General features: G+C 53.8%; 1 protein-coding gene across 1 annotated transcript in view; it reads right to left on the minus strand.

The window, feature by feature from the left end:
• Positions 1 to 11797, minus strand: part of LOC116948562 (integrin alpha-6-like) — a 45234-nt gene extending 33437 nt beyond the window's left edge. Inside the window, exon 1 of the mRNA XM_032965328.2 lies at positions 11203 to 11797. Within this exon, the coding sequence (XP_032821219.1) occupies positions 11203 to 11360 (158 nt within the window). The 5' untranslated portion in view covers positions 11361 to 11797. The remainder of the gene's footprint in view (positions 1 to 11202) is intronic.
• Positions 11798 to 13250: the final 1453 nt, after the last annotated feature.

Genomic DNA, 13250 nt, shown 5'->3' on the forward strand with positions numbered 1-13250 from the left:
CTGGGTGTAAACCCGGCTGCGGAATGTGCCGCGGGGCGGGCGGGGTGGTGTGGGGTTGGGGTGTGGGGTGTGTGTGGTGGTGACCGGGACAGGTTGTGCCTTGCAGTGAGTGACACAGCAGCCAGTAGCCAGCAAACGGGGCCGGGGAGCGTCTCGCAGCCACTACCGCCGCCACCGCCGTAGAGACGCGTCCCATCCCACTGCGCACTTGCCACTGGCCAGTCTCGCAATAAATGTACTTTGATTGCAGTTTGGGAGGAGGGATGTGGGTTCTTTTTGTGACTTGAATTCTCTACAACAACGCCGATGATGATTATTGCTGCGTCGTGTATGAATTCGCTTGCATCGGAACTAGGACCAATAACTAATGGAGAGAGGATCTTTGCCTATAATCACCTGGCAGTTCACCAGCAGTTACAAGCGAGTCTGTCAGGGAATTTGCTTAAATCACGCACTGTGTGTGGTGACACGATGGGAAGTGTAAAAAATGTTTACGTGAAAAACTAGATCGTGAAAAGGTCATCTCACAGTAATACCCCGGTTAACGTCGGGGATGCTGTTCCTGAAGGTTGCGACAACGAATATCGAAACGAGGCAAATCGAAACGACTTCACAGGGCAGGAGGTGGTGGAGGCTGAGAGGCGACGGATTCACGAGAAAGGAGGGACGGCGACGATGCTGCCAGCGACGTGATCGTGGTGGATGAGGCGACGCACATCAGGCGGCTCTGTTAATAATGAAGTGGCGACATCTTCGCGGTTCGACATAAGAACGGGGAGGAGGGGGGGGGAGATGTAAATCCGGGTGTTACTTTATCTGGGTATTTAGAATCTCACCGTCAATCACCACCCAATTGCTGAAACCGGTCAAAGTGCCCTGCACTGGCAAAGATTGCACTGGAAAAAAACGCACAGCTCGGCCGCATATCTCACCGGCACTGCGCATCCCCCCACCCCCCTGAACACGATGCGTGCGCTGGCATCCACATGGAGGATGGTTCACACGGTCGGCTGCGTAAGGCGCGAAAGAAGTTCAACGTGCACACACTGCTCAAGTGTTCACGATCCACGCGGTGTTAGGTGCGGCGGGGCGGCGGGCCATGCGGTTCGTTCTCTCCGCTGGTTCTGTCCACGCTGAAGAAAACGCTGCCGCTGGACGTGGCGGTGAGGTTGTTTTCATAAAAGAGGCCAACAATTGAGGTCAGCGTCGCGTGTGAAGAGTCACACACGGCGAGTGGGAGACTCAGTCACGGCGTGAGATCGGTGCCGGGAGACGAACGGTGGTGCCAGGGAGAAGGGAGCAGTGGAAGACGCGGGCGGGCTCCAAACATCACCCGGCCCGAGCGAACACAGAAGCACACAGACACAACCACACCACACAACCACACCACACAGACACATCCACACAGACACAGCCACACAGACACATCCACACAAGTACACAGACACATCCACACAAGCACACAGATGCATCCACACAAGCACACAGATGCATCCACACAAGCACACAGACACATCCACACAAGCACACAGACACATCCACACAACAACAACCGCCATTCGCCACGAAGTGGCGGTGACTTGACCACGACGCTTGTGCCAGGCCATGTGCACCTTGAGACCACGTGAAGTGTCGAACGCCCGCTGGCAGGAGGTCACAGGGCAAACCCAAGTGCCACGGGTCGACTGACTAAGATGACTGAGATGACTGGCTGATGCACCACCTGTGCCCCCTACTGTGCCAACCTGCTGTGCTTCAGCCACCCGGCGCTCCGCTCGTTGTTGTGAGCGTCGCTCCTCTCCCCTCCGTTGTTGTTGGAGGGCGACTACCTCCAACTGCCCAGTAGCGTCCTTCACGAGTCTCCTCCACAGAGGCCGATCTTGACACCGCTGGTACCAGTCATCGGCAAGTCCATTCAGCTCCACGTCCTCCTGTACCACATCACTCCATCTCTTCTCTAGCCCATGCCGCGCCCATTTAGCACCCTCGATCCGGCCGAACAAAAGCTGTTTCGGCATGTGGTGGCTGGGCATGCGGACTACATGGCCCAGCCAACGCAGCCTTGCTTGCCATAGGAGCTCACCGATGGGACCTTGCCCAGATTTTCAAGGATTTGTGAGCTCCTCACACAATCCAGCCTTGTTAAACCCAGGATGGATCGTAGGCAGGCTAGCCTAAATGTTTCTAACCGGCGAAGATGTTCCATTAGGGAGGTCCACGTTTCGCAACCATAGAGAAGGGAGGGAATGACCGTGGCCGAGAAGACCTGGAGCTTCGTGCGGAGTGATAGACCAGGTAGCTTCCACACAGCGTTACGCAACCAATGAAAAGGATGCCGCTCGACTGATTCGGAGTGAGACCTAGGCTGTTAAACCGGAGCCGGTCATGAGCACACTGCCCAGGTATGGGAAACTCTCCACTCTCTCCACAACTGCCCCATCACCAATTGAGAGTTGTGGGGGTGGATTGTCCGATGGTACAAAATACCTAGGCAGGTGCTTAGTTTTGGTGGGGCTGATGGTAAGGCCCCACCTCTTAGTGTCAAGCTCCAGGTTCAGCAACAGTACCTCCAGCTCCTCTGAGTGAGCAGCTATCACCAGATCATCGGCATACAAACATGGTTGAGCCATAGGGAGCCATCCCTTGACCGCACCCGGGCATTGATCAGCCTCCCATTGAATCTGTACCAGATGAAAATTCCTCCAGGACAGCTAATGAAGGCTTCACGAACTACGTGGTCAAAATAGATGTTAAATAATGTGGGAGCCAGAAGACATCCCTGTCGCACCCCAAGGTGTACAGGAAATGTCTCTGACTCCCTGCCACGTAGTTTTACCCAGGCCCGCTCACCATCATGAAGGTCCTTAATGATCGTGAGCAAAGGGTCAGGCACTCCGAAAGCACAAAGAACCACCCAGAGCCCAGGCCTACTGATGGTATCATAGACCTTTACCAGGTTAATAAAGCAGAGATGTAGGTCTTGTTGGAATTCCCTACACCTCTGCTGTAGCAGAAGGACAGAAAATATGGCATCTGTGCAGGACCGCCCTTTCCTGAAACCGCATTGGGGCTCCGCAAGACTCTCCTCAGCACGCCTAGCAAGGCGATGTTGAATAATCCTTGCCAGGACCTTTCCCTGCATATTGAGGAGTGAGATGCCCCTGTAGTTGTTACAGTCTGTGCGGTCCCCCTTCTTAAAGAAGGGGACAACCAGGGCATCCTTCCAATCCTGCGGAACCCATCCAGTGGTCCAGATTGTTGTTATGATGTCATGTAGGGCAGTCTGTGCACATACACCACCATCCCTCAGCATTTCGCTTGGGAGATCATCTCTGCCCGGTGCTTTTCCTGGTCTAAGACTCTGGATCGCCTTCAGAACTTCCTCAACAAATGGCACCTCAGCCAGCCACTCACAGGGGGTGACTTCCTCTAATATTTGAGGCACCGCAGCCTCGTCAGGGTCATCCCCACTTTGTCCCATGTTGTTTTCCTGGGTGAGGGATTTCCCCTCCCCCAGGACCTCACAGAAATGCTCAAAAAATCTGCAAACGTGGTCCTGGGTGTTGGAGATTGGATCACCGTTCTTTCCCCTAATGATGGTAATAGGTGTGGTGCTGCAGGTTACTTTTTTGATGGCGTTCAATAGAGATGTATGATCGTGGGCAACTGAGGCAGACTCCATTTCCTCAGCAACCTGCGACCACCACCCATCCTTGCAGCGCCTCACGGCTCTCCGAATCTCCAAGCGAAGGCTGCGGTAGCCTCCTCATTCTCCGACGTGGGATGCTGTAGCCGATGAGAGTGGGCCTGTCGCTTTTTATCAGCCAGATTGAACACCTCCTCTGTCAGCCAGGGTCTCTGGGGAGGTCTGGACCATGTACCCAAAGCAGCCATTGCAGGTGCAGGTGCATGATCCACAGTCCTAAACCTCGGCCATTTCCGCTTGACATCAGGAGTGGGCGACGATGCGAACCCCAGCCGCTAGCGATGATTAAATTCTCACTTGCAACTTTCATCAGCTAGCTGAGACCAGGCCACTATGGGTTTGCATGGGGTCCTGGGTGTACACCCACCACCGGAGTGGAAGAATTCCAGGCGCATCTTACAGATGACAAGTCGATGGTCAGTGGGCAGATCAGCTCCACGGTAGGTCCTGGTGTCAAGGAAATGGGCCCGCTGTTCCGTCACTATGTAGTCCAGCAGATGTTCTTGCTTGGACCCGGCATGCATCCATGATGTAGTGTGGATGCGCCGATGCCGGAACAGCGTGTTGGTAATTACAAGCCCATGGGCTGCACAAAAATCTAGCAGCCTCCTGCCGTTGTTATTGAACTGATCTGGCCCATGCTGTTCAATTACTCCAAACCAGGTGCCATTATCATGACCTGCTCGGGCATTGAAGTCACCCAACAAGATGGCTCTATCCCGAGGGACCACTTTAGCAAGCACCTGTGACAGGAGATTATAGAAGGCATCTGACTCATCGGCCTTGCCTCCATCCCTCCACGGATGTTCGTCTTCAGTGGGGGCATAAGTAACCACGACCACCACTCCTCCATCCACGCGTTGTTAGGTGCCGTGGGCCATGCGGTTCGTTCTCTCCGCTGGTTCTGTCCACGCTGAAGAAAACGCTGCCGCTGGACATGGGGGTGAGGTTGTCTTTGTAAAAGAGTCCAACAATTGAGGTCAGCGTCGCGTATGAAGAGTCACACACGGCGAGTGGGAGACTCAGTCACGGCGTGAGATCGGTGCCGGGAGACGAACGGTGGTGCCAGGGAGAAGGGAGCAGTGGAAGACGCGGGCGGGCTCCAAACATCACCCGGCCCGAGCGAACACAGAAGCGCACAGACACAACCACACCACACAACCACACCACACAGACACATCCACACAGACACATCCACAGAAGCACACAGACACATCCACACAAGCACACAGACACAACCACACCACACAGACACAACCACACCACACCACACAGACACACCCACACCACACAACCACACCACACAGACACATCCACACAGACACATCCACAGAAGCACACAGACACATCCACACAAGCACACAGACACAACCACACCACACAGACACAACCACACCACACAGACACACCCACACAGACACATCCACACAAACACACAGACACATCCACCAAGCACACAGACACAACCACACCACACAAGACACAACTACACCACACAGACACATCCACTCAGACACATCCACACAAGCACACAGACACATCCACACAGACACATCCACACAAGCACACAGACATAACGACACAAGCACACAGATACATCCACACAAGCACACAAAAAAAACAAAGATCCCCCATATAGCCTTAACAGACTGTAGGGGCAAGTGCTGTTAGCGAGCACCTATGAAGGCCGGAACACAAGCACACAGACACATCCACACAGACACATCCACACAAGTCCACAGATACATCCACACAAGCACACAGACACAAGCACAAAGACACATCCACACAAGCACGCAGATACATCCACACAAGCACACAGAAGCAACCACACAGACACAACCACACAAACACACAGACGCAACCACACAGACACAACCACACAAACAACCACGCAGAAACAACCACACAACCAGAGATACAATCACACAGACACAGCCACATACACACACAGCCACATACACACACAGACATAACCACAGAGACAACCATACAGACACAACCACATCCACAGTAATACACAAACACACAACACAACCACTTCAACACAAGTACATAAACACAACCACACAAGCGCACGACCGCACGACCCCCACGCTCCACGGCCGCAGGCCCCCGGCTCGTGCCAAGACCGCGACGGGGCCACGCCCACGCGGCGACGACTCACGACGAGAAACAACAACTCTCGTCTTCCACCACCACCTCCACCACCACCTCTACCCACCATCACCTCTACCACCACCAACTCTCGTCTTCCACCACCACCACCACCACCTCTACCACCTCTACCACTACCACCTCTACCACCACCTTAACCCACCACCACCTCTACCACCACCACCACCACCACCACCTCTACCACCACCACCACCACCTCTACCACCACCACCACCACCACCACCTCTACCACCACCATCACCACTACCTCTACCACCACCACCTCTACCACCACCACCTCTACCACCACCTCTACCACCACCACCACCACCACCACCACCTCTACCACCACTACCTCTACCACCACCACCACCACCTCTACCACCACCACCTCTACCACCACCACCACCACCACCTCTACCACCACCACCTCTACCACCACCACCACCACTACCTCTACCACCACCACCTCTACCACCACCACCACCTCTACCACCACTACCTCTACCACCACCACCACCACCTCTACCACCACCACCTCTACCACCACCACCACCTCTACCACCACCACCACCACCACCACCTCTACCACCACGACCACCACCACCTCTACCACCACCACCACCTCTACCACCGCCACCTCTACCACCACCACCTCTACCACCACCACCTCTACCACCTCTACCACCTCTACCACCACCACCTCTACCACCACCACCACCACCACCTCTACCACCACTACCTCTACCACCACCACCACTACCCCCACCACCACCTCTACCACCACCACCTCTACCACCACCACCACCACCACCTCTACCACCACCACCTCTACCACCACCACCACCTCTACCACCACTTCCACCACCACCACCTCTACCACCACCACCACCTCTACCACCACCACCTCTACCACCACCACCTCTACCACCACCACCTCTACCACCTCCACCACCACCACCTCTACCACCTCCACCACCACCTCTACCACCTCTACCACCACCACCTCTACCACCACCACCTCTACCACCACCACCACCACCACCTCTACCACCACCACCTCTACCACCACCACCTCTACCACCTCTACCACCACCACCTCTACCACCACCACCTCTACCACCACCACCTCTACCACCACCACCACCACCACCTCTACCACCACCAACTCTACTACCACCACCACCTCTACCACCACCACCTCTACCACCACCACCACCACCACCACCTCTACCACCACCACCTCTACCACCTCTACCACCACCACCTCTACCACCACCACCTCTACCACCACCACCACCACTACCACCTCTACCACCACCTCTACCACCACCACCTCTACCACCACCACCACCACCTCTACCACCACCACCTCTACCACCACCAACTCTACTACCACCACTACCACCACCACCACCTCTACCACCACTAACACCACCACCTTTGCCCCTACCCCTCTACCCACCCCCTCTACGCCTCCACCCACCAACCCCCTTTACCCGCTACCCAGCCACCTCTCTACCCCCCACCCGCCCCCCAGGACACGGGAAATCGTTAACTGTTGACTCACTTTGGGTGCCCTCCAGGTACGAACTGGTGTGTCAGCCTCCTCACCTGTGTGTGTGTCAGCTTCCTCGCCTGTGCGTCAACCTACTCAATTACAAGCCTCCTCACCTGTAAGCCGACTCACTCGAAGCCAGCCTGCTCACTGGCGTCGACCTACTCGCCCACCTGTAAAGCCTACCCACCGGCGTTATTGCACAACTGCACGCAAACGTAAGCTCGCACACCTGCACGACCTCCGGTCTAGAATAAAAACAAAAATCCTAAATCCTGAACAAACACCGCCGTCTCGAACGTGCGGCGGGATTTGTTCACGGGCACAGTTGAGACGGATCAAACTCCCCAGACGCCGCTCCGTGGCTAAAGACGCCGGTCCGTGACCACCACCACCGCTCGCTGGCAGCGCGCTTCCACCACCGATTGCCAGGTCCCGGCGCCGGTGGCAGCTGCTCAGGAGACTCGCCACGAGCATCGTCTCACGGATATGGCTCTGATGCACGCTGCGTACCTTGTGTAAGAGAAGGGGACACGGAGGCTCAACATAGGGAGGCAGAGGGCTCCCTTTATGGACACGCGGATCTCCCAGTCTCAAACGCCATCTTGTCATCATTGTCCTGCTCCTCTCTCTCTCTCCCTGTCATCCCTCAACTCTTCGCCTCCTCTCCTCCCACAGACACGTCCCCCCCCCCCCCCCCCCCCCCCAGTGTCCGGATTCTCCTAGACGCACAAGTAGCTACAGTAAGGGGAAAAAAAGGTATTTGATCCCCTGCTGATTTTGTACGTTTGCCCACTGACAAAGAAATGATCAGTCTGTAAGTTTAATGGTAGGTTTATTTGAACAATGAGAGACAAAATAACAACAAAAATCCAGAAAAACGCATGTCAAAAATGTTATGAATTGATTTGCATTTTAATGAGGGAGATAAGTATTTGACCCCTCTACAAAACATGACTTAATACTTGGTGGAAAAACCCTTGTTGGCAATCACAGAGGTCAGACGTTTCTTGTAGTTGGCCACCAGGTTTGCACACATCTCAGGAGGGATTTTGTCCCACTGCTCTTTGCAGATCTTCTCCAAGTCATTAAGGTTTCGAGGCTGACGTTTGGCAACTCGAACCTTCAGCTCCCTCCACAGATTTTCTATGGAATTAAGGTCTGGAGACTGGCTAGGCCACTCCAGGACCTTAATGTGCTTCTTCTTGAGCCACTCCTTTGTTGCCTTGGCCGTGTGTTTTGGGTCATTGTCATGCTGGAATACCCATCCACGACCCATTTTCAATGCCCTGGCTGAGGGAAGGTTCTCACCCAAGATTTCACGGTACATGGCCCCGTCCATCGTCCCTTTGATGCGGTGAAATTGTCCTGTCCCCTTAGCAGAAAAACACCCCCAAAGCATTTTGTTTCCACCTCCACGTTTGACGGTGGGGATGGTGTTCTTGGGGTCATAGGCAGCATTCCTCCTCCTCCAAACACAGCGAGTTGAGTTGATGCCAAAAAGCCCCATTTTGGTCTTATTTGACCACAACACTTTCACCCAGTTGTCCTCTGAATCATTCAGATGTTCATTGGCAAACTTCAGACGGGCATGTATATGTGCTTTCTTGAGCAGGGGGACCTTGCGGGCGCTGCAGTCAGTCCTTCACGGTGTAGTGTGTTACCAATTGTTTTCTTGGTGACTATGGTCCCAGCTGCCTTGAGATAATTGACACGATCCTCCCATGTAGTTCTGGGCTGATTCCTCACCGTTCTCATGATCATTGCAACTCTACGAGGTGAGATCTTGCATGGAGCCCCAGGCCGAGGGAGATTGACAGTTCTTTTGCGTTTCTTCCATTTGCGAATAATCGCACCAACTGTTGTCACCTTCTCACCAAGCTGCTTGGCAATGGTCTTGTAGCCCATTCCAGCCTTGTGTAGGTCTACAATCTTGTTCCTGACATCCTTGGAGAGCTCTTTGGTCTTGGCCATGGTGGAGAGTTTGGAATCTGATTGATTGCTTCTGTGGACAGTTGTCTTTTATACAGGTAACAAGCTGAGATTAGGAGCACTCCCTTTAAGAGTGTGCTCATAATCTCAGCTCATTACCTGTATAAAAGACACCTGGGAGCCAGAAATCTTTCTGATTGAGAGGGGGTCAAATACTTATTTCCCTCATTAAAATGCAAATCAATTTATAACATTTTTGACAGGCCTTTTTCTGGATTTTCTTGTTGTTATTCTGACTCCCACTGTTCAAATAAACCTACCATTAAAATTATAGACTGATCATTTCTTTGTCAGTGGGCAAACGTACAAAATCAGCAGGGGATCAAATACTTTTTCCCCTCACTGTCCAAATGTAGCTATGGGCACCGCACTTTCAAGGCCCCCGCGCTAAACGCTTTCAAGCTATCAATTTCGGTTCGGTGATTTTGCACTTGCTCTATTACGATAGTACTATACCGCCTTCAACTTGAATGAACGACTGGGTGTTTAAGGTTAGCGATGCGTCGTATTATCTGGCTGTGTAGCAAATAAAAAAAACACAATTACTTTACTATGTAAGTGAAAAAAAAATCTACGTTTTAATATTGGTATTTTTTATTTAACATACGCGACAGGCCCCCGCAGTAGCTTAATCCGGCACTGGCCCCGCGCCGTGTCCACGGAAGTGACAGCTCTGCTGCTATATCATGCTATTTTACAACACACCCCTAACATACACAACCCGGCCACATGTGCTGGCATCAGCCTACAAAGACAAAGACCCCCCCCCCCCCTTCTCCTCCCCGTGTAGCCTTCACGGACTGTTGGGTCAAGTGCTGTTGGCGAGCAGCACCTATGAAGGTCGGGACGGCGTGCGAGGCGGGTGGGTGGCCAGCACCACGCACGGCCGCCTTTGTCTCCCGAGTGGCGATGTTTACGCATCGCACCAGATACTCATCCGAGCCTGGGGGAGGCCCAGGACTGTCTCGTCCCTTCACCTGATGAAGGCCGCTTGTGTTGTGGCCGAAACGTCGTGATTTTTTGTTAATTTTTTTTGTTATTTTATTTTCACCTACGTGACTTGACCCAATAGAACCAAAGAGTATGGATCCTAGCAGTCACGAAAGCTTTAAATCTAGAACAGGAGGATTTCTCCACCACTCTGTCTGTCGCCTGATGATGCTGGTTGTAATTCTTGGCGAAACGTCGTACCCGAATTGTAAATGCCGTGGGTTTACTCTACAACACAGTGGTGTGCTACACAAGTAACGAAAACGCGTTTCGTTTACGTGACAACCCTTGCGAAGTCTCTGTCGGGTGGTGGCGGGTTTAACGACACATCTATATTTACGCGATCAAACCCAAAAACCTCCATTACGAACAATGACTGCAGGCGCTGCGGCCGTGAATTATGGACGTGCACTCGCTGCTGCTGTCGCGATGTGTCGAGTGTATGACTACAGTATTGATGATTCTTTATTATTCCGTTTGTTTACCAACTCTTCCCCGAGGGCCCTGTCAAGTTTTCGCAGTAGGGGGCGATGCTGCTGCTGCGCGATCTTTAATTGAATATATTTTTCAGGTATTATTTCAGCATTGTGATGATGTTTGACAATTTTTTTCTCTTCCACCTATGGGAGGACAACCGGAGAATAACAGAGGAAGGACCATGCAGAACAAGGCGAGAACATACAAACTTCTCACACACACACACACGTGTCCTGGAGTCGGGAATCTATCCCAAGAATTTGCTTGGGTGTCAGAGACTGTGATGGGTGTAAGAGATGTGACGGCGATGGGTGGCACTCACTCAGGGGGCGCGCCAGTCTTGGGCGTGTGGAACGCGAGCGAGAAGCCGAAGAGCCCCTTCCCCGGCTGGGACTTGAGCAGCGCCCCAGCGGGGTCCAGGTTGAAAGCACCCACGGGGCCCAGCAGGGCCAGGAACACGAGGACCCCCCTCGCGGCCATCAGATCAATCGCCGCACACCGCTCGCCAGGCGAGTTAGCCGCGGCCTGTCGTTCCCGCGCTGCGAGGCGCCGGGATTTCAATTCACGCCGCTCGCCTCCAAAGCCCCGAGCCCGGACCAATTGGTGGGGAGCGATCACCCCTCGCCTGTCTCGGACCTAACCCCGCTCCACCTGTGACCCGCCCACCCACAAAGCCGGCACCGTCTTATCTGCACGCCTCCCCCTTGTTTCAGCGTCACCCCGCTCCGACTCGTGTGCCCGAGTAAGGGGTCCGCTCCCTCCCCACTGCCGTGTTCACCTGCCGCTATCCGCCTCACCTTTGTATCCAAACCCCGCCTCTACGCTCGCCGCTGTGCGCGCGCTCTCTCAGTGCCGTGACCACGCGCACCTCCGCACTGTCTTTTATGATGCCGTGACTCCGCCAGGCCACCACCACCACCACCACTTCCTTTACCCCCACCCACCCACCCCGCGCCGTCTCAGTGACGAACCCCACCCTCTGCTCCTCTGCGGTCAACGCCGCATGTCCCTGCGCTCCCTCCCGCCTGAGGAATGTGGTGGAGCGCCACTCCTGCTGCCTGGTCCCAGAGGGCCCTGGGGCGCGCGGTGACACCGTTCACAGCTCCCCCGTTAATCCCCACCACCAACCCCACCTCGCACCGTGGCCAGTGCACCACGTTGTGCCAATGCGACTGAACCCGATGAACATCGCGGTGAGAGGCGCGCCCCCCCCCCCCCCCTCCCAACCTCTTGACGAGAACGGCGAGCACATCTTGGGAGCGTCTGTCTCACCCCCCCCCCCCATACACACCGGTTCTTAAAATCGTAAAATTGCATTCCTGTACGAGTGACCGCGTGGGAGAATAAAAGCACCGGGTTACCAGTTTAACTCGCACAAACCATTAAGGCGCAACATTTTATGTTTTATTTAAATGTAATTTTGAAAATGTATTATTTATGTTTGTTGCTTTTATTCTATTTTCTACGTGACTTTACCGAAAGAAACTAAAGAATATTTTTTTTACTTTTCACAACTGAACATCGCAGGGAGCTGCCGTGGGTGTCATGGCCATCACACTGGGGCTGGGACTTGGCATCCACGAGGCGCCGGGTCGATTCCGTCTGTCGGCGCGGAAGTTACAAAGAAAGCAACCGTGCAAGTTTGTTCTAACTCCCACCTCCCCCCACCCCCGTTCCTCCCGCTGCTCGCTGCATGCGGTGTGATTGGGGTTGTTCGCCAGTCGATGGGCAGGCAGAACGCGTGCTGCGGTGTTGGGATAGAAGCGGCGTTGATTCCGACCACTCCTTCAAAAGGCGCCTGGTCGGCATCGGGAGTCCACACCGACACGCTCGAGCAACTCCCTCTTGTGGAGGGCTCCCTGTCTACAGCGGCGCGAGGAACAAAGTTCAGCGTTTAACCTTTAACCTTTGATGACTTGGGCCACCGTGCAGTTTTGTATGCATGTTGAACTTCTTTCGCAACGTACGTGGCCAATCCGTGCTTAATCGGAAGCGTGTTAGCCGACCGATGGATTAATTACTAAAAGTTCTCCCCCTCACCACCCCCACCCCCCGAAAACGATTGCCAAGCTCCAGATTTTTCGGAACCGCTATCGATCCGGAAAATGAGCGGTTATCGTTCAACGTATGTTCAACTTCTTTCGCACCGTACCGTAGCCAACCGTGCTCATCGGAGGTGCGTCGGCCAATCGATGCATTCATTAAAGTAACCCTGTAAACTTCGATTTAAAGCTTTCGTGACTGCAAGGATTCATCTTCTTTGGTTCTTTCGGTAAAGTCACGTAGAATGAGAATAAAATAATAAATTAATAAAATAACACAATAAAATTCTCACGACGTTTCGGCCACAACACAAGCGGCCTACACAGT

The sequence above is a fragment of the Petromyzon marinus genome, chromosome 34 (assembly GCF_048934315.1).
Source record: "Petromyzon marinus isolate PM22_M1 ecotype Great Lakes invasive population chromosome 34, UKy_Petmar_22M1.pri1.0, whole genome shotgun sequence".
Taxonomy (NCBI): domain Eukaryota; kingdom Metazoa; phylum Chordata; class Hyperoartia; order Petromyzontiformes; family Petromyzontidae; genus Petromyzon; species Petromyzon marinus.